The sequence below is a fragment of the Hippopotamus amphibius genome, chromosome 4 (assembly GCF_030028045.1).
Source record: "Hippopotamus amphibius kiboko isolate mHipAmp2 chromosome 4, mHipAmp2.hap2, whole genome shotgun sequence".
NCBI classification, from domain to species: Eukaryota; Metazoa; Chordata; class Mammalia; order Artiodactyla; family Hippopotamidae; genus Hippopotamus; species Hippopotamus amphibius.
Genome location: NC_080189.1, coordinates 29734218 through 29759365, shown reverse-complemented (window position 1 = coordinate 29759365; position 25148 = coordinate 29734218). Strand labels below are relative to the sequence as shown.

Genomic DNA, 25148 nt, shown 5'->3' with positions numbered 1-25148 from the left:
GGAAACCAAGAAAACATTAACAGTGATTTTCTTTGGGTGATGGCATTATAAGTGCCTTTTCTTTTCTTCTTTAAAATTCCCATATTTTCTATATACCTATGATAAAGCTGTATTACTTTTATAATCCAAAATAGTTATTGATAATAAAAATAAGATGAATTAGTTATCTCATAAAGGATTAAAAATTTTAATGTGGATAAGCACATTCAAATTTATGGCTTATAATTTTTTAAATATCCTTAAAGAAAAGCATATTTATCAAATTTAGTTTGTTAAAAATACAAAAGTCAACTCATTAAACGCATAACATTCTCACTTCCGAGAATTTAGCTCTCTCATAATACTACTTAGAACAAAGGTGAAAATCAACAAAAACTCTAATAACAAAAGCCGTGATTCAGCAAAATAAATTGTACAGAATCTGTGCACTAAACCTCATATATTTTTCTTATTAAAATCCCCTCAGGTAGTCTCTCAGAGATGTCATTTGTTTGTTGTTTGTTTTTTTTTTTTTTTTTAAACATTTATGGGTCTTCCCTGGTGGTGCAGAGGTTAAGAATCCACCTGCCAATGCAAGGCACATGGATACGAACCCTGAGCCAGGAAGATCCCACATGCCTCAGAGCAGCTAAGCCTGTGCACCACAACTACTGAGCCTATGCTCTAGAGCCCACAAGCCACAACTATTGAGTCCATGTGTTACAACTACTGAAGCCTGAGCGCCTAGAGCCCATGCTCCGAAACAAGAGAAGCCACCGCAATGAGAAGCCTGCACACCACAACAAAGAGTAGCCCCCACTTGCCAAAACTAGAGAAAGCCCATGCACAGCAACAAAGACCCAATGCAGCCAAAAATAAATAAATAAATAATTTTTTTTTGAAAATTTATGGTTTTTATTTTATTTACTTATTTTATTTATTTATTTATTTATTTTTTGGCCACGCCACGCAGCTTGTGAGCTCTTGGTTCCCTGACCAGGGATTGAACCCGGGCCCACAGCAGTGAAAGCCTGGAATCCTAACCACTGGACCACCAGGGAATTCCCTGTTGTTCGTTTTTTAAAACACTCTCCAAGTAATTGTGCAAGCAGGGAACCTCGGGGGGTGTCCTTGACCTACTCTTTCTTTCTGGCATCTCTTATCCTATAATCATCTCCTCACTTCTGCCCCTAAATGATGTGAGAGGTCAGAAAAAGGTTCAAACCACCTTTATCTCTTACTTGGATATGTAAGTCCTTGCAGCTAGTTTGTCCCCAGTCTTAGTCCCTTCCTCTCTCCCTCTTCCCCCCTCCCTCTTTCCCCCTATCTCTGCCCCGACCCCAACAAGGACTTCCATTGCCCTCCAGCCCAAACTGCTAGGACTGCCTCACAGCCCTTCCTGCTGTGACCCCTGCCCTCTTCTGCAGCCTCATATCTCTCTTCTCCTCTCACATGTGCTCAACGGAAATCCTAACACACTACTTTCCATTTCCCACACTTCTCACGCTGTCTTGCCTGTAGGCCTTTTCCTAGCCGGTCCCTCTGACTTGAACACCCATTCATGTCTTCTGCCTTTTCATCCATCAGCTTTAAAGCCACTCATGCTTCAGGGGCCAACTTAGAAATGCTTTCTGAAAAAGTTTTAGTGACCACCCAGGGCAGGAGCCATTGCCTTCCTCTGCTTCACACCCGCTATTTCTCTGATCATAGCCCTAACCGCACATTAGTCTTCTCAGAGGGTTCTGCTCTTCCCTTAATTATGTCTCTAAACTTCCTGAGTTATCTAATTTCAAGCCATGACACTAGGAGCACCAACTTAACTGTGAGAGCGGAGGCTGTTATAGATAGATATATGTACTGAAGTAGAGATGAACAAGGGATAGCCTCGCACCAGGAGGAGAGACTTAAAGTAAGGAACTTACAACTTCTTTGGTATTTTTTAGGTAGGAGCAGAGAGTTCATGAGAGTTTGACTGTTAGTTGAGCACAATACGATAATTGGTAACAGTCCAAAACTGGTAACCCAGACCATCAAGAAAGGCATGTCCATTCAAGGAAAAATGAAACCATATTTGAAAGAATTCCATCAAAATGTTAAAATAACATTTGATAATTTATTACATTTGATAATTGCTCTAGTAAATTGTTGTGTCCCCTGGTAACCTCAAAGTGGTAATTTCAGTTCTAGATCTGTCCAACTTTGTATTTCTTTCTTCGTTGAAGGATAAGTGATAGTAAATGGAGTTGTGTATACATGCAATTGATAAAATATTTTGAAAATTCACAAAACATAGAATTACATAGTTTATAGAATTTTTCAAATAGAATTTATTGAACTGATAAATTATTTTATTGTCTTTTTGCTGACTTTTTTGTGCAGTCTTTGTATATAATAAAGTCATCATTGTTACATTTATAGATGCAAATCTACTGCTTTGATGCGGACCGATTTCCAAGTTTTGAGGAAGCAGTTAAAGGAAAAGGGAAGTTAAGAGCTTTATCCATTTTATTTGAGGTAATCATTATACAGAGATTTGCCACTAACTTTTCAAACATGGGGGATATCGAAACACACTTTTTAACAAATATAATGGCTCACAAGTGGAATGATAACTAGTGATCATTTTCACAGAGAACAACCTCTTGGCTGTTATGTTTAAAAGGGGACTCTTGTATTTGTCAATTGGGTATGTCACTTCCACCTGGAGCAAATCTGTGCACTCGTACACTGTGAGATTTGCTTATTTGCAAAGCATCAGCATGGTACAGCAGTAACTGTGAATCGTAACATTTTATTTTTTTTTAATCATAACATTTTGAAATGTCCTTTTCTTAATGGAAAATTTAAAAGTTATCTGGTTTTTGTTTGTTTTGTTCGTTCTTACCTTGCTGTGAAAAAAAAAGTATGCATTTAGAGAGTATTACTTTTGAATACTTAAAATGGAATTCACTAATCTTTACATTTTATTTAATAGTCAAATATTTTATACCATTTTTAGAATATCGTTCTTCTTTCACAGGTTGGAATAGAAGAAAATTTGGATTACAAAGCAATTATTGATGGAGTCGAGGGTGTTAGTCGTTTTGGTAAGCTATTTGGAGAAATCTCTTCCAGATTTACTTTGGATGGATGTGAATTTTTACAGTGTTATAAAAGTCACTTGTTTCAAGGAAGAAGGGAAGACATTTGTAAAGAGGAGATATCTCTCATGTTCTTACACTTGATAGTTTATACATGTCTCACTAAAGAACAATTTATCAGAAATTTTTGTCACATAAAATCACAAAACATCAATGTAAGTAGGAAGTTGAAGTTTTCTAATTCTTTTATTGAAAATAATCCAATCACATTATGCATTTAAATGTATTTTTATTCTGTCTTTGCATTGTACATCTGCAAAAGACTAATTTATAATCTGAAACCAGTTAATTTTATAAAAATTATGTCAATATTTCAAAGTGAAAAGAGAATTGTTACTCAAGTTCAGATGTATACCCTGGTGGTTTCCTTGATAAATTCTTTACTTTACCAATATGATGAGATAAGATTTTTGGAAGGTGAATGCTTACCTAGAACAAGGTTCACTATACTTTTATATCGTTCTGCCTGCCATCTCATGGATCTTGTAATTTGTCGCAGCAAATGCTTTTGACAACATTGGCAAGAGACAGCAAACCTGTTGTCATTGTTATTTTTTTTTATTAAGCACCCACAAACAGGGTATTGATGTTGTCCTGAGTTATCAATAAAAGGAGGATTATTCCTCTCAGGGAAGCTGCAAAATTTGAAATCAGAAACACAACTCACACAGATCTTTTTCTTGAAAGCAGAAGTCTGGCCTGGGGTTGATCCATCTTTGTCTATTACATGTGAGAACCTGAATTGACCAAACTTTTCAGAAGTCAGGAATACAGGAGCTCCTGCAATGCAGCTTTCCTTTTTTTTTGTTTTTTTTTTTTTCGAAAGGTGCAGTCAAACACAGTATAAAGCTGTTAGTTATCTCCCTCCAAACACCTAGATTGCAGAATTCAACACTGAATGCCATATGCCACACTTAATTTTTCCCTCATTTAGTCAGAAAATGGAGTCTGTGCAGACTGCAAGAAGGCAGCTAGCTTGAATTCCTAAACTTAAAATGATGTAGAATATGAACCTGAATGTTCCCAGGCCTTGCACCAGCCAGTGGGGACCACAAAAGTGACGCTAACGCTGACTGTTAGCCCTGACATGTATAACTGTGGCACTTCCGCCACTTTCTTGAGGCCTCTTCAGTTGTTCTGGGGGGTCTCTAGGAGGGTGTAGTATGAACTCAAGAACCAATTTGCTCATGTTCATGGACTAAAGTTTCCTTTTTAATATCTATTACCTGTAAGCCGTTGAGGGAGATGCTTCATCAGAGCCTACTGTCACATAATACCCTCCCTGGGAATATGGGTTCCCCAACAGCATTCTGCCTTTGTCCTGGCTTTTAATTCAGAAGCAGAACAAATGGTCTCTTGGGCTGGTTTGAAAACACATGCTAGTCTGCCCTCTGTTACCCTATCTATCTTCTGACTCTCTACCCATGCACCAACTTCTTCTCTGCTCGTTTCAAAAAATAGAATCAAACAATAGAATCCTCCATGCCTATCAACTCATCTGCTAGATACTTCATATTTCCATATACTCAGCAAGGACACCTAAGCCCGTACAGTTGGTAAGTGGTAGAGCCAGGATTTAGAAACTGTCCAAGAAGTTTGTTCCAATATATTGTAGAGATTTATATGAGTCCTATGTTTCAGAGCACATATGAAACACCTATCAATTTGATTTGAACGGTTGTGAGATGTGATCTGTCTAAACTAAATAAGTTAAGTCCTCCCAAAATGAAATGTTTCCATTTTGAGAATTCTTGGATTAAATGTAGTGCTCTTTCAGAGTCTAGAAAAATCCCCCGGTACTCAATAAACAGAAGGCTTCCCAACGTTGGCTGCCAGCCATTGCTGCTGGGAACTTGAAGGCAGTGCTTGTCTTTAGACAGTGACTCAGGAACTGCAGCTGAACTCGCAAATCCACCGCATATTCTCTATATAATGTGAGTTACACAAAAAACAACACTGTTCAACCATCATTCAGATTATAAAATCTATCTTATTACAGTGTAGGCTGGTTGCTCATGTCCTGTATTTCTCTCTAAGAGACACATCATTTCTGTTTCCTTCCCTCTTTCTTACCTTTTTTTCTTTCCCTTCCTTCCATCACACCTACTCTATGCTAGGCGTTGCTCTCACGTGGAGTGGTGAGAAAGAGGGTGTGGTTGCAGCAATACAAAGATCCTGCATTAATATTCTCCATTCAGAGCCCACAAAAGGAAAAACTGTTAGTTGAAATCTTTCAAGTTACAAGGAGGATCCATACTTCGGGTAAATCATCAGTGATGCTGAAATGGGAGTTCTCATCAGAATGATTTGTGATGCTTTCCTAATCACAAATGCAGCCCAGGAACTTCTATACTGAAAAATCCTCAGAGGCAGTGTTGATGTGGCCCCATCCTAAGTCTCATTGTCTTAAGTGATAAGAGTTAGCTTTCAGTATTTAATGGCTCTTTCCTTGCACTGGGCCTGACCATGGTCTTTGTCTTTATCTCCCTGTCTCTCACCCTCTTCATCTCGCCCCCTCCCACCGCCCCCTCCCCCAAACACACACACTATCAACTTCCCATGGAAGGAGGATCTGATTGGTTTGTAAATCACTAATTCATGTTCAGAAGAAAAGAATGGAATGAGTGAATGACTGGTCACAAATAAAGCACCTTGGCTCAGGTGTGATTCTTGTGTTAGCAATATTGAGGTTATTCAGGTGACGTGCATGTTTTTGCAAGCCACAAAAAACCACCTTAGTCCAATTTTCTCATAAGTTGATGGTACAGTTGAAAAATACTACTGTAATTGCGAAGTCTTGTGATATCAGAAAGAAACTTAGGACATGTATGTACATCCCACAAAAAAATAAGGTACAAGATAGTGAACATGTCCGAAACAGAGACTAGGTAAGTGGTACTGAGGTTCAGAGGCAGGAAGAATGGATTCTATCCTGGGATGAGGGAAGAAGTTGAAAACTTTCTTCTGATTCTTTCCCTTCCTCTTAATTATTTTCCCCTTTAATTTCTTCTCCAATTTCATGATAATTATCTATTTCACCATCTATTCAAATCTTCTGTTTTTCCTTTTCTGGCCTCTAGGTCTCCTGTTGTTCATTTCCCACCTAATTTAGCAATGAGTCAATTTCTGGCTCTTTACTTAATTAGTATTCTCTACATCCACATTTCCACGGAACACTTGTAAGATAAGTTTTGTTTTCATCAGAAAAAGGAAGAAGTCCATTGATGATTAAAAAGGAGGTTATTTAATCACAAATTTTCTAGATATCAAAAACATAAATCTGAAAATGGAAAAATATTCACATATTAAAAATAGTTTCCTTAGTTTCTGAGAACTTGAATCTGAGTCTGAATTCTAAATAATTTCGTCTTGACATTGGAGGAGAGGAAGACACTTTTAGAAGGTACTAATTAACCCATTAAACCTAATGTAACTTGAATTTTCTAATGGATTAAAACTAGATTTAGGTTGTATCTACACAGCACTATCAATTCAGTCAATAGGTTTTTACTTCTAAGATTGTCTTAACTTCAGACTGGAAGAAATTATCTATAATTTTATTAGCAATATCCCTTCTTCCTGCAAAAGTTTCTGTATTGCAGAAAAATTAACATTCAGTAATTTAACTTTTAAATGGAAATAATTTTTTCCTTGAGGCTTTCTAGGTGTGTCCGGTCTTCACATCGTTTGGAGCTGTGATACTCTATTAAGGTCATCTGGTCCAGTTATTTCATTTTAAAATTAGGAATGTGTGATTCAACAAGACTAAAATCTTGCAAAGGCTTCACTCTACATGAGGTTTTCAACCCTGGCTGCATGTTTGAATCACCTGGGGATACTTTTTTTTTTAAATGTAGACACATCCAGCCTAAAAAAAAAAAAATTTAGATACCCGGGTCCCACTGCTACAGATTTAAATTAAAATGGCCTAGGGTGGGGTCTGCGACATTGGTATTTTTTTAATGCTCCCCAGATAATTCATATACTACTGCTGTACACTGTGCCACCTCACTTAGGCTAGCTTAAATTGGCTTCAGGGACTATTTCTTAGTGACCTAAATCTACAAGACAGAGCAGAGGACATGCATTTGGCTGGGTAGTTAAGAGGATGGGAAAATAAATTAGACACTGGTAAGTAGACTGTTGCCCATATGAGTGAGGACTGGTACACAAAGAGCTAAATGACCAAGGCAGTGCCTTTGGTAAGAGCTATTGGCAAGATGCAAGAGCAAAAATGAGACTCTTCAAGGAGACAGATATAACTGGGTTGTTTCAAAGTTCTCAGGCTAGATGGAATACTTAGGAAAGCTCTACCAGTCTTTTGTAGAAATTCTCTCTTCTCAGTACAAGTTATATGTATTTGTATATATAGCAATAAAAATCAATATTTTTATTATATATATATGTAAAATCTGAAATATCTTTTCCATTCTTTGTCTTGCCTTTTTTACCCTCCAAATGATGACTATTGATAAATAGATCTTGAGTATCATGTACATCATTTTTCCCTTTGTGAATAACACTTTTTGCATGCTATTTCAGAAATCTCAACCTACCCTAAGGTTATGAAGATAATTTTCTATGTTTTCTTCTAAAAGCTTTATTATTCTGTTCACATTTAGATCTACACTCTATTTAGAACTGACTTGTGATTATGGTGTGAAGTAGGGAATAAAGATTTCTGTTTTCCCATAAAGATGTCTGGTTGATACAGCACTGTTTATTGAAAAGGCCATTCATTCCAACTATGTAATAATTTTCTCTGTCATTAATCAAGTAACCATATATGTGTGGGTTTGGACTGTTTATTCCCTTCCATCGTTCTCTTTGTCTATCTTTGCCTTTTTTTTTTTTTTGCCTTTTTCTTACTTTATTGTAAGTAAATAAAGTAAATAAGTGTCCCAGTCCTCTGGTTTGTTAGAAATGGTGGTAGAATGATATTCTTGTCTCATTCTTTATCACTATGGGAAAGCCTTTCAATAAGCCATCCTTAAATATGATGTTTATTATAAACTTTTGCAGATAATCTTCATCGTAATAAGGTTTTGTTTTTCTTTTCCACAAACTGGTATTAAATCATGGACTGATTTTACTGTATCTATCCAGATGGCCATATGATTTCTGAATCTTTCATATGTAAACATAATCTCTCCAGCATCTGGCCCATGTAAAGATAAAGCATCTAACACTATGTAGCGATGTATGCAAGAACATTTAGAGTATGCCAGTTTCATCACCTTTATGAAATACTGTATATCTAAAATGTTCTCAAAATTTCAGTTCTGATTAAGTACATACCAAAGCATATGTCTCTGTTTCATAGGAGCTTTGAACAGCTGAGTTCCAGTGTTGGGATTTCAGCTGCAATGTGTGTGATTCCTTTGTAGGGAAACAGGCTGCACTGGATCCGTTCACATTGCGGAACCTTCTGCCAAACTCAACTGAAAAGTATTACACTTACAATGGCTCCCTGACTGCTCCTCCCTGCACAGACACCGTTGACTGGATTGTTTTTAAAGATACAGTTAGCATCTCTGAAAGCCAGGTAATCTTGCAAATTCAAACAAATGTAATTTGAAGCAATTTTAAAAGAATTATTTTCTAAGCTTTACTACAGAATATCTGTTTTAAAGCATTTGCTGATATGCCTTTGAAGCAGATATGTTAAATTGTATGTTAAATTATCTTCTTTCCAGTTGACTGTTTTTTGTGAAGTTCTTACAATGCAGCAGTCTGGTTATGTCATGCTGATGGACTACTTACAAAATAATTTTCGAGAACAACAGTACAAGTTCTCCAGGCAGGTGTTTTCCTCATATACTGGAAAGGAAGAGATTCATGAAGCAGGTGTGTATTGGAATATAATTTTTCTACAAATCCTGTAGATTCAATGTTGTAGGAGGTAATTATGGTATAGTGGAAAATATACAAGGCTTAAATTTTTGGAAATATTTTGATTATAGCTTGTAGCTTTAGGTAAGCTATCTAACTTCTCTAAACCTCAGTTGCCATATTTATAAACTGGTACTAAAAATATCTGTTTTTCCCTAATGAATAACCCCATTTTGCAGATGAGAAACACTGAGGTTCAGTAAGGAAAGTAATTTTTCTAAAATACATAGTAATAGGAGGCAGAGCCACATACACACCTCCATATTCTTTGTGGCATTTGCCTGAGCTAGCAGTTATAAGAGAGGAGTGAATAAGGGGTGAGGTGTTCAGAGCTTGGGAAGATCACTTCTAGTTCAGATGACTAGGTAATCTCCATGGGAGAACCACATTTGACCCGAGTCTTGACATGTGATTTGGGTTTTAAAGAAGTACTCATCTTTGTGTTGGCAGCATCCAGAGAAGCCTAGTGCCTAGAAAGGATTGAAACCAAAGGCACTGAATTATTAATGAATAAAAAGTGAGTCTTTTCCCCAGTTTCCTTCTTTGAAAGAAAAGAAGTTTGTCCTTGTCAAGCCCAGGCGTTGGAGAGGAGGCAGAGGGAAAGTCTCTGAGTGCCCTCTGGGTCTTTTGAAGCTGACACAGCAGTCAGAAGCCTTTGAAAGTGTCCAGAGGACACAATCAGTTGCATCTGCTGACTTGTTCTTTTCAGTTCACACTGAGGGTGCACTGGTTCATGAAAGAAAGAGTTGAAGTGGCCTTTGCTTTGGGGACTGAAAACCTTTCCAAGTACATGGTCTTCTTTGATCCCTGTCCTGCAATGAAGTTTTGGCTGTGTATAATATTAATTCAATAATCGTCTGCTTCTGAAGGCTAGGCATTAAAACAGCATGTTTTTATTGTTTCAATGGGATATTTATGGGAATTGTTTATCCTTTAACAACAACAACAAAAACAGAGCACAAGACAACAGTGATGAATAGCTGCATTTAATGTGACATTGTTTCAAATGAAATTGCTCCAAAGTGAGGAAATTTAATTATATTTCTACCCACAATACTAAATACTAAAACTTTCTGTCTGGTAAATAATACACAATTGATTAGAAAAAAGAAACAGATTTAACCATCTCCTTTTCTGAAATACAAATGACCAAATAATGAAATAAATAAATACGATTTTTTGTTTATGTACTTTTATTAGTTATATTTTATTAAAACCCTTCTGTGGCTCCCGTTGCTTTTAGAATAAACGCCAAACCATTTGTCATTACATGGTAGGTCATGTTTAGTACTTACCGGCCTTAAAGCTTACTCCTCCCTGGCCAGCTTCCTTCCCTCATAGTGAGCTCTGTGAGGTCCCTGAAGAGGGCAGACCACACTCTCCTACGTTACATGTTTCTCCCTTGTGTCTTCACTTGCTTGTCTCCTTCTCATTCTTTGAGACTCAGGTAGACCATTGCTTCCACTGGGGAGCCGTCTCTGACTCTACCTCCACCCCTACCAAGCCTGGCTCTGGCCGAGGCACAGGATTGTGCACTGGTGGAGGTGCCGTGCCCATAGGGTAAAGAAGAATGATGCTCGTCTGAAGGTGTGCAGTGTGCCCAGAAGCTCCTATACTCTGCGCTCCACACTTCCTAGCAGTTGCCGTTGTATGGTATTGTCTGTTTACTTATCTGTGGCCACCCACCCTCCCCCCGCCCCCACGCCACCACCCTTTGAGCTCCAGGAAGGAAGGAAGGAAGGAAAGAAGGAAGGAAGGAAGGAAGTCTTTTATTACTTTACCTCCATTGCTGGGCTAAAGTAAAGCTCTCATTCATCAAATATTCACCAAATGACTGAAAGAATCTATTTGCATATATAATAAAAATACGGCAGGCTATGCTCAATGGGTGCCTCTTGCACTGTTTAATGTGTAAACTCATATGGAGTTCGGATTTTAATGTAGAATGTTGTTTTCATAGTTAAGTGATGAAGGCTAAAAATAATAATAACTAAAACAGTAATAGACGAGTGTGTTCAGCCAGGCATCGGCCTTCTTTTCCTCGTTTTACAATTTGGGAAGCTGCTGTTAAGTGGCTCACCCAGCTTCAAAGAACTATAAAAGGCTGGAGTCAGTATCTGAACCCAGGTCTTCCTAATTCTAAAGACTTCCAAAGCTTTCTCCACTGTGCTTTGTAAGGGAACATAACGTATACTTACATAATTTTATAATAAAAACTGATGACTTTAATGACATGAAACTTTAAAAAAAATAGTATTGGCTGTTTTCAAAAACCAGAACAATTGAGTTCCTGAATTTTCCATCATGAGTATGTGCATTCAACAAGCATTTATTTTCCATGTGCATATTCCTGTGATTTTTTCCTTAATGGATACACTATTGCCCCTCTACTTTCTTGAACTGAATTTGAAAATAAGAATTGAGGATTGAATTTATATTCAGGATTTAATCATTATTAAATTTAATCTGAAAATAAGTTTTTATTACATGAACTTTGTAAAAAAGGAGAAAATATAGAAAAGCACACAAAAGAAAATAAAAATGCCTTATAATGTCATTACCCAGAGATAACTGCTATGAGGATTTTGAGAATTATCCTTCTAGGCCTTTCTCTTAAATTAAAAATGTATTATTGTATCCCACAAAAATGAGGCTGTACCATACTTATCTGTTTTATTTTGCTTTACTTCATGATGTAAATATATCATTAATAACATTCTTAATTTTTATGTACTCTTCCATTGTATAGTCATAGCAAATTATTAAATCAGTTTCTTAGTTTAGGACATTCAGATTATATTTATATATTATGCTGTTATGAATATCTAACATCCTCATTTTGACCAAGAGAGAAGTAAAAGGTGGCATGAAAATTGTTAGAGTTCTGCTCTCAGTAAATGCATTGTAGAAAAATATATTTTGCAAAATACAAGTAATTGCAACAACCACGTGAGGTCTGCATATCCATGCAAAGTTCCTGAGGGTAGAGATCAAGCCTTATTCATTTTTGCATTCATAGGAAAACGCAATAAATGTTTGTGAATGAATACATATTTTACCAGAACTTCGGTCTTCTATTTTTGCATTTTTACGTAGCGTTGCCATTTATTAAAAGGCATTTATTTTTGGCATCACAAAATGAGTTCTGGCTCTTCTAAGAATCATAGAATTTAATAGAACCATCTGATCTTGAAGGAGTTAGTAAAAGCTGTGTTTTAGTTAATGAGAAATATGTGTCCATAACCATACAAACTTAACGTGTGCATAGAGGAGGTGTCCGGCTTTGTCCCCTGCCTTCCAGCCTCCCAGCTGTCCTCTTATCACACTAGCAAGACTCTCTGCCTAGAAGCAGGGGCCTCCTGGAGCATAGTGGGGCTCTAAAGCCCAGTCGACTTTTGCTTTCAAACCCCAGTGCAAATACTTATTTGTTATATAAATTTATCAAATTGTTTAATTTCTCTAAGCCTCAGTTTCTTCACCTATAAAACGAGAGTTAAAAATGGCCACCTTATAGACCTAGAGACTGTCATATAGCACGAAGTAAGCCAGAAAGAGAAAAACAAATACTGTATGCTAACTTATATATATGGAATCTAAAAAAATGGTACTGATGAACCCAGTGACAGGGCAAGAATAAAGATGCAGATATAGAGAATGGACTTGAGGACACAGGGTTGGGGGGGCGGGGGGCAGGGGGCGAAGGGGAAGCTGGGACGAAGTGAGAGAGTAGCATAAACATATATACACCACCAACTGTAAAATGGATAGCTAGTGGGAAGTTGCTATATAACAAAGGGAGATCAACTCAATGATGGGTGATGCCTTAGAGGGCCAGGACAGGGAAGGTGGGAGGAAGTCACGGGAGGGAGGGGATATGGGGATATATATGTAAATACAGCTCATTCACTTTGGTGTACCTCAAAAGCTGGTACAAGAGTGTAAATCACATATTCCAATAAAGAGCTTAAAAAATGAAATGAAATGAAATGAAATTTAAAAAGGCCACCTTGTAGGTTGTTGTGAGGTTTAAATGAGCTAAAGTTTGCAAAGCAGTCCAATCTCTTGAATATAAAATACTCCGGACCCATAGCTCTTATTACTGTAGTATGTGTGTGTGTTTGTGTGTGTGTATACGCTTGTGTATATATATATATATGCATGTGTGCATCTACATATTTGTATATAGAGAGAGGAGCAGACTATCACTACAAGTACAGGATGCCATTCAAGTTTTCCATATTTAAGGCTTTTGTTTGTTAAGTAGAATTATATACACACTTTAAATCTCATTTGCTAGCATTGTAATATACTTAATGCAGACTTAAAAAAAACATAAAATATAAAATGCTTTTCAAGGCAGGGTAGCATGAAAAGAGTATCTTCATAGCTTAATGTTGTATTTGAGCTATGAGAAATTTTCTGTAATTTCCTGAAAAATGTCACGATGAATTATGTATCAGTAAACCCACCTTCTTGAAGGTCAATAGTTGTAAATAGCATTCATTAAGGTCACATGTACATTAACTCTGTGCTCTAACTATATGCAGAAAAGTGACATGAGGATTATTTATTTCTTGGAAAATTATATGTTCCAAATTGAACTGTTGATGAAGTTACTGTGTGTTCCTAGAGAAGATTGACTGAATTAGGTAGAATTTGAAAGATTTCTTTTGGTTATTTATCTAAAGGGAATGGCATATAATTATTGAGAAGTGCAGAGCAGCGATGGATCATTTCTAGTTATTATTTTTAACATTTGTGGTGATCTTTACATTAGTTTTATTGAGATCTGCTACTCCCTGAGGAGACATCACAACCTTAATATTAATTGTCTTCTGAGCCTGTCAGTCTTCAGGTTCCTCTCATAGTAGTCATTAAATTACTTGTCTCAGTACTTTTTATTATTATTTTTTATGCTGTTAATTTGTTTATGGTAGCTTAAGGCCAAAAAGGAATTTGGGGGATGGAACAGATTGGCACACACAGTCATGGCAAAGTACCGATGGTGCCCTTTCCCCACCTGTTCCTTTCACATTTTCTTCAGCTTATGTCAACCACTCTGCAAATGCAGTTTCAAGTCTCCCCACTTCCAACTAGATATCTGCCTCTAAGTCTCTCTTATAAAGGAATTCTAGCATTAGAGCTACTGAGAACTGCTCTAACAATAAGCAACTTAACTACTTCAATTGTTTGAGAAACTGATTTGTTCTACAGAAATATAAAAATATGTCCAGTCACAGTCTCATCTGTAGGGCCCTTGAGAGAGCAAAATGCTGTTGGTATAGCTTTCATCTCTACTTTTGCCAATACTTTTTAAAATGACACCCATAAACCTGAAGCAAGGTTGTGGTGGGTTTATCTGTGTGCATTCACGGAATTACCTTTGCCATGGGCTGTGTTCAACTGTACCAAACCCCAAGATCGTGGGAAATACTGGGTAAAAAGCTAGTGACATTTTCTCTGCCACTGCCCAAAAATCACCACCTTGGCTTTTCACCTCCATCTACATTTTTACTCACAAGCCATGGAGCTAAGACTGGACCTTCTCCCTCGGGACGTGTGTCTCTCCTAAGGTGGGCACACGGAACAGCAGAGGCGGAAGGGAACGCCCATCTCCTCCCCTCGACCATGGGCACCAGCTTTAATGACTAGCTAGTCGCGAGACTTGTCCCAGCGAAAGAGTTGTCGTGTTCTCCTCCTTTGTGCTTTTCCTTCATTTATCTCCTTTTCTTTTCCCGCTTTTTTTCCTTTTTCCTCATGACCCTCTGCTTTGCCTATTAATCTTTTGGGACTTGCTCTGCGAGGCATGCGCTTTCCTATGTAGGAGGTATTCCCTCTTCCTATGCATTCATTTCAGTGGTAAGAAGGTAAAGGACTTTATGTGAGCTAAGTGTGTGAAGCTTTGACAACTTTTAGTGGGAAAACATGTATTTTCAAAAAGCACAATCTAGGACTTCCCTGGTTGCACAGTGGTTAGCAGTCCACCTGCCAATGCAGGGGACACAGGTTCGATCCCTGGTCTGGGAAGATCCCACATGCCCTAGCCCGTGCGCCACAATTACTGAGCCTGCGCGCTAGAGCCCATGTGCCACAACTGCTGAAGCCCACGCGCCTAGAGCCCATGCTCTGCAACAAGAGAAGCCACGGCAATGAGAAGCCCGAGCACCACAACAAAGAGTAGCTCCTGCTCTCTGCAGCTAGAGAAAGCCCATGCACTGCAACAAAGACCCAGCTCAGCCAACAAATAAATAAATAAATAAATTTATTAAAAAAACAAAAAAGCACAACCTACTTTGGTTTAAATGGCAGAATTTTTAAAGTTTATTTTGCATTCCTCTATAAAATGAGTCTAGGATTTGGAAACTAAAAGCAACCATGACATTTAATAACTTACTAAATGTAAGGGTTAGAGGCTATCCTAGGAATGTTTCCTAAAGGCAAGGATGGCACCGTCTTTATTTATATGTCCAAGAGTGCCTGGAACCAAGTAGATGAGAAGTGAATGTTCAAAATAACTTTTTAAGTAAGAACACTTACTGCTCCCTTAAAATGGAAACTACATTCTCATTCTTTACATGTGAGGATCCTTTGCATTTGTACTGAAGTGCTTACTTGTATTCTATGTGACTGGACGTAGACCCCAGATTTGTCACAGCCTGGCTCCTAGCCAGGAGTCTGCAGGAACCAGATTCCCCTTCTTGGCCAGCGTTCCTTAAAGAATCAGTAATTATGATCCAGATCACACGTAGCTTGTGGAAAGGAGTCAGGGCATGAGATTCATTCCTAAAGAAGGAAATGGGACCTCAACATCTTGTAGTTCTGAACTCCCCATAATCAAGGAAATTATATTTTTATTACTTTTTTATTACATTTACTAGTGGCTTGTATTTGGTGTCTGAATATATGTTGATCTGGAAAACCCTTCTTGATTTTCAATCCAGATAATATGCTTTATAGAGTGTATGTCCTTCTAATAAGATAAACTAATTTTGATACAAAATATAATGAAAACTTGGAAAATTTAGTGCAAATTAATAACTTACTCCATAGTCATTACCCAGCTTTATGTCTGAACACAAAGTAGTATATATAAAATTAACTAGATTGTTATTTAAAAAATCCAGTCTTACCTTATCGAAGGGCAATCCATTGGCACAGTCATAGACTATATACAGAAACACTGATCTTTCTCTTGCATACATGCTAAAGTGTGTATCTTTTTTTCCATAAAATTCTGTATTTCAGCATCTAAAAGATAAAATTCAGCTGCAGCTTTATAACATGTTACTAAGCTCTGATTATCAATAAATAAGTGTTTTAAAAATAAATTTCTATTTACAATAAAAATTTAAACTATTAAACAAGTTACTAATAAGGTTTTACAGAAATGTAAGGAAGAAAGCAAAGGAATGAAAACCTGGTGGCAAGGAAATGTGAATTTCTTTTTAGAATTCTACTTTATATTAATGCTGGTTCTTAAAATGTGAAGTACTGGCTGATTTCTACTATTAAGGCGAGATAAACACAGACATCTGACCAAAATTGCTTGCACTATTTAGGAAGTAGTCTTTTGGGTATTTTGCAGTGAATAATTTTACATTTTTGTCAATTTCTCAGATTTTTATGTTTTGTATGCATATATAAAACTTTAATGCATTTTGAGATAGTTTCATCTTTGAGGAAGAGAGAGTTCCCTTTAAATCATTCTCATGCTATACAAAGTGGGATTGATTTTTGAACAAAATCTGCAAATGATATTGTCCAGAATCACTTTCAGTCTTCTAAAAACAGACTTGGGATTCATCAGAATCATGGCTGAGGCAACCCCGTCCTCCAGTTATACAGTTTATGTGAACAGCTCACTTTTGAGATGATTTGATGGTTTTCTGCCATCTGGTGGACACTAATAGAAGTGTCACCAGATAGAATAACCGTGAGGTAGTCAAGACCTAAATTAGAATACAGTTTCTTATTCTGAATTCATGTTTTTGATAATAGAAGAATTGTCCTCTTATTCCCAAATGAACACACCACCCTACATACTCGATAAACAAAAAATAACATTATAGTTTTTACAGCGAGAAGTTCTGTTTTCTAACTCATATTGTTATTCATATATTGATTTAAAGTATATATGTGTGTATATATATATATATATTTCGCTGAATCATTCATATACCATTGCTAGCATAGCAGACATATGCTAAAACATTTATTATTAAATACTGTATATAAAATGTTTCAATTTATAAGGTCAATTGTTAGTTTTGGGTGCCCTCCTGTGTTCACTAGAAAAACTACAGACTGGTAGAGACCAAAAAGGCTTTTTGGTCACATTCTGATGCTGTTGATTGCATGTTTTCATTGAGTCCTGGAAATAGTTTTGGTAGTAGTGATGATGGTTGACTTAAGTCAACTGCATGGTCTCATCTAGTGGCTTTGTAACTTAAGTTATCCCTTTAAAGCAAAGCCCGGATTCTGTGAGCATAGTAATTAATCTTTGGCCTTAGAGACCTTTCTCTCCCTCTCTTCTGCAAATCTATCTGGCCTATGAAAAGATTATATTTATTACTTTGCTTCATTAGCACAATATCATGAATTTTGTAATTCTTATCCTCACAATTAGTCCAAATAATCACATTATGAATGTATTTCAGAAAGTATCAGAGTACTCTTTCTGATGGGACTGCATTTTTGGCATGATTCCCAGCATGGGCTTCAGTTCATTTTAAGAACTCCTTGAATGAGAGTTTCAAAATATTTTTTCGGCTGAGACAAACAAATCTTCTAATTCCATGAAACTAATTGCTTAATCTATTTATTATGCCAAAGTGGGATTTTTGTCAGCAGGTCAGAAAAATACTGAAATAATAGTTTTAATTGTTCTCTTACGGTTTTCTCTGACAGCAATTTTTAATTATTTTAAGGATTTTCAAGCAGTAAAATGTCTGATAATAAACCATCTTTTATAATTGGAATTCTCCTCATCCCTCATCCCGGGCTAAGCATGTTTGTCAGGTACTAAACGAGAGTAATAAAGACACCATAAACTTGAAGATACCCTTTGTTCCTTTATTTTCGAAAATGAATTAGCATGCTACTGTGTTCAAGACAGTGTTCTAGGCAATTTAGAAATATAAAGCTCTGCTTCTTATGTTTATAATCTACTAGAGGAGCTAAGACCCCTTCAGAAAAGAAAAATATAATAGAAAATGCAATTAATGTAATAATAGTGGTAAAATAGTGGTAAAAACAGACATTTTGAATTGAAAATGACAGAGATCACTTCAGCAGAGGTCAGAATATGCATAACAGAGGAGGTTGCACTTGATCAAGACATTTCCTGAGTGGGAAGGTCAAACTTGAACTGATAGATATAGGAGGTGTCGACTGAAAAAAAATGCACAACCTGAAAGCTGAGAGTTATATTTTATTCAGCGGACATTCTGAGGACTTCAAGCCTGGGAGACAGGACTCAGATCAACTCTGCGGGACGGCTCCAAAGAGGCAAGGGGGGACCCAAGATATATAAGAATTTTTGCAACAAAGACCAGGTAGTCGAAATATCAAAAGATCACTGGTAATTAAAGGAAAGCAGATATCTCAAGTTAAGGAATTTAGCACTTTTCTATGTATGGGAAGATGCAAGCCTCTGGGCTCACTGAAATCATTCCTTTGATATGCACCTCAGCTATCTGGGGCCAGTTTCCTGTGTTTTCTCATCCTGAGTTTCCTCATCCTAAGTTTCCTCAGGGTGCACTGTGGGGGCAGCTGTATTGTGATGGTTTGATGGCTGCAACATCCTTTGTTTACATATGGCAGGCAATATTTTTCATTCACAGAGGGAAGGAGGAAGTATTTCAGATACAGGAATTGGCAGGAACAAAAGTGCCACAGTGGTAAAGTGTAACTTTTTACCCTCTATTAAAATACAACACAAATGTTCATAGAATGTGTTTCACTTGTTAAAATCCTAGAGAGGGACAGTTGTATTAATAACCGTACTTTCTTTTCCTCTGAAGTTTGTAGTTCAGAACCAGAAAATGTTCAAGCTGACCCAGAGAATTATACTAGCCTTCTTGTTACATGGGAGAGACCTCGAGTAGTTTATGACACCATGATTGAGAAGTTCGCAGTTCTGTACCAGCAGTTAGAGGGAGAAGACCAAACCAAGCATGAGTTTTTGACAGATGGCTATCAAGACTTGGTAACTAAAAGATCAATTGTTTCATGTATTGATAACATTATGGTTTAATTTTTAGGGTAAGAACTTACGAGTGATTGTATATTGTTGCCTTCGATGACTCTAGACTTTGTATGAAGTTCTCTAGTGGGGAGAAGGGAACTCAGAAGCTGTATTTAATTATGTCAGAACTTACAGTGGTTGATACTAGGTTCTTATTAATGTTTTGAATCACGTGGAGACCACAACTTTGCCAACAACAACATTGTAGAGTAGACACTTACGAAAGACTTAGAACTGGAGATCATCTAGTGTAGCCTCTCTTTACAAAGAAAAGGACTCAAAGAATAGTTAAATACTTTGTGCTCTCACCGTTGGGGAAAGAATTGGGCCTGGAATGTCAGTGTTCTGATACCGTAGTGTATTGTTTCCCCATCATACTGTTATCAGCACAAGGGAAATAGGGTAGGGAATAGAGTAGGGGTCTTTAAAGTCCTTTTCTTTGCATCATACTTCCAAGTAACAGAGATAAAGTCAATTGAGACAGAGCTTTTGGGACTCGAGGCAGGTAATCCTTGGGAAAAGATCCACATCCTCTTCCTCCCCACTCATGCACAAGAATTAAAGAAAATAAAGTACAGATTCCTTCCGTGATCTGAGCATCTCAGTATTAAACTTTGCCTTGGTAGGGAGGTGCTGGGGTGTAGTTGAGAAAACCCCATCTGGGTGTGGCTCAAGGAAGCCCCCAGTGCAAGTCCAAGACACTGAACTCTGAACACAGACAGCTGGGGTCCCTCAAGCCCTAGGAACCTGCATTTAAACAGAAACTGGTGTTGAATATCATATAAACAAAATAATGAGATCTGTAACAACTTTTTAATTCAGATGTCTAGAACGGAGACACTATGAATTGAGAAAGTTGTAGAATTTATAAGAATATACTATTTTTCACTTCATAATGATGTGGAAAAGATGATAATTCTATTACTGTCTGGCTTATATATTGTTAAGATAACAAGATAAAGTAGTTTTTCACATTTTGCTTCTTGTAAATGCTATATGCTTGTTTGTCTAAAATAGCAATCTACAGTTTTGGCTACTCATTTATGAATTTGATGAGTTTGAGTTAAAAATGAGATTTTCTAAAAAAAAAACATAGTTTTCCAGTGTGGTTCTAATTCACAGATATCACAAATTCAACTTAACAACATTGCATAAATTTTTTTCTCAGGTTCGTAAAATATAAATCTTTCTATCGACAAATGAGAAAAACTTTTCTAAGGACAGATGTCTAGCATGTTAGTACTCCTGTGAGAATTAACACATTTGTATAGTTACTGCCATCTTTCTTTTAGGGTGCTATTCTTAATAATTTACTACCCAATATGAGTTACGTTCTTCAAATAGTAGCCATATGCACTAATGGCTTATATGGAAAATACAGTGACCAGCTGATTGTGGACATGCCTTCCGATGACCCTGGTAAGTGCCCCCCTGATATGCCTTATCTAAATAAACTAGGCTAGTTTAATTTCTGAATGCATTGGTGCTTTCTCTCTGATTTTGCGTTCTTTTGGCCAAAAAGACAAAATGATTTCCTTTTTAGTCTGGAGCATCAGGTAATTCTGTAAAGCGTGGAACTCATTTTTCATTCAGCAGATATGGTGCAGCACAATAAGTAAATTTACTCTTAATATTGAAGTTTTCTATTTGTAAAATAAGAACAGCAAAACCTGTTGTAATGGCTGTACTGGTCATCAAATGAAAATATAAAGTAATATATAAAGTAAATATAAAGACTTTGATTTGGGATAATGAAAAGTTGGTTTCATTTGTGTTTATTTCCTCTTTCAGCCCCCAAAGCATTTTGTAGTAAGTATATACGTGATGCAAGGATCATGTGAGGTACTTTGAAATATCTATACAAAACATTTCAAAAGTTTATCTTAGATTTTTTTTAGTCCACTTCTTACAGTTTGGTGGTGGAGGGATTTCCTCTTAGATTTGCCAACATTATTCCATAAAAGCAAACAAAAAAGTTGTTTCTAACTGTATTTTATTTGCATGCATCTTCTCTAAGTATTACAGGAAAATCTTTGATCTCAAAGCATATGCAATAATTGAATGAAGCGCTGACCATCATAGTTTTGGATGATTTACATAACTAAATTAAAGTCTTTTGGTAGTACAAGCAGTTTTAAAGTAATAGAAGGAATTATGCATGTACATATATATGCATATATATACACATACACATCATGCATATGCACGTTCATAAATACATGCAAACACACACACATACATAAATGTAAATATTCTTTGGTATCCCTATCATGAGGCTACTCACTTAAATTTTCACAAGTTTTTAATGGCGATGGTTACAGGTAATATTAATTGTAGCATATTTCACTTTTACGTATGGAAGGACAACTGATGTCTATTGATTTGCCTTTGTGGTCTATATGCCATAGCAGGACTTTCATTGTTACGAGCTTGTTCATTGACTACCTCATCCTAGTTGTTCTCACTAGTTGAATTTTTAAGTTAAAGAAAATATGTCAGAGTGTTACATTGTGGATGCTTCCAAGCCACAGGCTACAGAACTTGCCAAAATATTTCCCAAGTTAGAACATTGATAGCTAATGAATATTACTACTCTCGTGATGGCAATATCATTATTTAATAATATTTCTTATAACCTGCCTCATGTCCTGGGTATAACCATCTTTCCTATTGCTTTTATTTAGCATTATTTTTCAAAATCAGGTTATTTTTAGATGGAATGTGAGCCCTAAGTCTTATTGAAAGGTGAGTATCCGATTAACTGACCGTGGTTTCAACTAGTATATCATATCGCACACCTCCACTGAAAGTCATCCCTCACCAAAGCTCCCAATATTTCTCCACCCTGAAAATGACATCTTTAGCAATGTACCATTGCCTGTGTTGGCCAGTATCATATGTGAATTGATTAAATATAGTTTATGAAAATCTCCTCTAATCCTATTGTGTATTTTAGGATATGAATTATATTGAATACATTCACTTAACTTTACTATCTTAATTTAGTTATACCACTCTAATTTCTGAACATAAAACAATTTCCCAGCAATTTACAGAAATAACTTTAGCCATTTATGTTGTGTACTTTCTTACTCTAGCCACTGTGCTAAAAGTTTAGACTTTTTAAATTTTTTTCCTTTTTTATTTTTGAGAGAGAAGCTTATTGCATATGGAAAAACAGATCAAATTATTTTCTACAGAAGTGATTTCTGAGTGATCCTTTTAGACTGAGTCTATATTGGCACAAGCGCAACATTCTTGTATCATTTGTAGCACTTTCCTATTTGTACAAAATAATAAATATTATAACTTAATTTCTATTTATTCAAAGGATCAGGACAGCATTGAACTAATGAGATGCTATCTTGGACACATCATTTAATCTCCATGGAGATCTCAGTCCCTTAGAGAATTTTGTACATGTTTCAGTAAAAGATGGTATTGATTTGGTATTTCACTGTGCTATTACTCTTAAAAGCCAAGTGTTTAAAAACTTAGTTTGTTCCTTAGTTATTTCTACCAAAAAGTCCTTCATCAAAACCCAATTTACCCAGAGTTTGGGCTTTTCCTATTTTTATAAAGAAAACATTAGTTCTCTCTTAGAACTCATTCTTTCTGATCGTAAAGACTACAATGGCATTTCAATCCATATATTTTCAATTCATTATTGCAACTACATTATCTTAAAGATTATTTCTATGGTAAATATATCACAGTGAGAGTCTTGACAGCAATACTATCCTGTGGTTTTGTGTGATGGTACCTATAAGATTTGCAAATTTTATGATTTATGTGTCTAATATAGATGTAAGTGGATTTTGAGTTTTCTGCTTATTTCATGGTTTGAATTAGTAACATTTCGTCCTGTTAGTCATGTTGTTTCATTACCTTAGGAACATTGTCATGTACCCTATTGAATTATTCTATTATTATTTTAGATAAGCTGTTTTCTAAATACTGTACTATTTGTTGCTTTTGTTAAAAAGGAATGAGGGAGGTCTCAGAATTGTCCTCATTCTTTCAGTCACAGATTTTAAACATTCTAATTAATATCTGTGAAGGAAAACTCAGTCTTCCAAATTGTGCATTTAACTTTGGCTAATTTGATTAATTTATCACTTGTGCATTTTAATCACATTTGTTGTTGTGTATCACAGTATCACTATAAATTAGTGTTCATTAAATATTATTATAAATTGCTATTTTAAAATAAATGCATAAACTTCTGTTCAGAAACAATTTAAATTTCTTGAGGAAAGCTTTTTAAGGTTAAATAAAAATGCATATTCTTTTCAAAAACTTCTTTAAAAGGTTTTCTTTTTTATTTGGTTGTAACTAAAATAATTATGCTCACTTCTATAATGTAGATCTAATTATGATATAGTTATAGAGGACATTATTTAAGTACATGTTTTAGGACCTTGATAATTATATGTGTTAAATTTAAATACATGGTGAATTAGAGCAACACATTTTCCTGTTTTGTGTGCTTTCCATTTGTATAACAGTTATATATTGTCCTTATTTAGCCTGTACCATACTATGCTACTGGTGTTATTATATAATGATACTTAAAAATCACACTTTAAAGAGATTGCAGTTTACGTAGCTTTTGCCTTTCTGCACTGTGAAATTTGGCTTAAAACCTTCGAACAATTAAATAAGCTTTGCTTGCTAACCTATATCAGTGTTGCTTTTTTGTGTTATGGAATGTTAATGTGTAACTAACATGCTTCTTTAGAAAACCTAACATTGCGTGTGCCCCAAAACAAAACCAGAATGAATCAGTAGGTTTTGTTCGGTTATCACATAAATGAGAGTTTTAAATGTTCAGTCAAAAAAATATATTGACAATCTTCACTATTGGACTTTTTGTAGCCTTCATGGAGTCTGTTTTGATGAAGTGAGAAGACTCTGTAAACCAGTATAATTTTTGACCTGTTTTAATATATCAGTAGTGCCTGAGTCAGACCAGTGGCCACTAAAACATTAGTTATTATTTGCAAGGAAACAGCAAGCCAAAGGGTACCCATTCTGAGACCTTGTGCCAGTCAGCAGAGCTAGACCTTGAGTGCTCTGAACTCTCAGACCCAAGAGTATGGCTCAGATTCTCCAGGAAGAGAGAAACAGTCTTTCAAAATTATTTTATTTCAAAATTGTTCTGAAGAGGCCCAGCAAAAGACTTCTGGATTATTGGGGGCAGGGCTATTAACCTGTTCCTGGGCAACCCCAGAATTTTGGTCAGTTCAACTGATCTGAATCTGGATGAAGATCCTTCAAAGTGGGTTTTTACATACCAACATGAAGCCACTTGGGCTATTCACCTGTGAGCATGCAGTGAAATAAAGAGGGGTCAAAGGACTGCATGGGCCCATAGGTTCTGCCCCCCTAGAGCCTGAAGGCGGCCCAAAGGAAACTTCTTACTTCTTACTGCAGTAAACAGCAAAGCCAGTTATAGTAGAACTCACTGTTCCTGATACTTGTTAGAGAATACGATGGAGTAGAATTGTGTATTTTAACTAAATAGGAACCATAATCTATATAGTTAAGTTATGCTCTGGTTAAAGGATAAAAATTAATCAAATGCAGTACACAATGAGAGTACCGAAAGAAAAGAAAATCAGTCCTCAATGTGATAATTATAGATACCCCACCCAAACCCCTACAATTAATAAGAGAATGACCTTTGCTGATTAAAAGTATGAAGTTCGGTGAAGTTAGACCATTTTTTAAAAAAGAGGGCGGGGGCGGGGAGGGTGGGGGGGAGTCAAGGAAGGGAGGGAATACGGGGATATGTGTATAAAAACAGATGATTGAACCTGGTGTACCCCCCCCCAAAAAAAAAAAAAAACACTTCCATAAGCATTTTGAATAGAATAGACTCTCACTGA

General features: G+C 36.3%; 1 protein-coding gene across 5 annotated transcripts in view; it reads left to right on the top strand.

Annotated features, from left to right (window-relative positions):
• The window catches only part of PTPRZ1 (protein tyrosine phosphatase receptor type Z1), a 177183-nt gene that overhangs the window by 97941 nt on the left and 54094 nt on the right, over positions 1-25148 (top strand). For 4 of the 5 annotated variants that reach the window (XM_057731054.1, XM_057731053.1, XM_057731056.1 and 1 more), the window contains exons 5-10: positions 2398-2493; positions 2999-3065; positions 8507-8664; positions 8816-8966; positions 19034-19218; positions 20550-20676. In XM_057731054.1, coding sequence (XP_057587037.1) covers positions 2398-2493; positions 2999-3065; positions 8507-8664; positions 8816-8966; positions 19034-19218; positions 20550-20676 — 784 coding nt within the window. The remainder of the gene's footprint in view (positions 1-2397; positions 2494-2998; positions 3066-8506; positions 8665-8815; positions 8967-19033; positions 19219-20549; positions 20677-25148) is intronic. The other variant, XM_057731057.1, reaches the window with a different exon arrangement.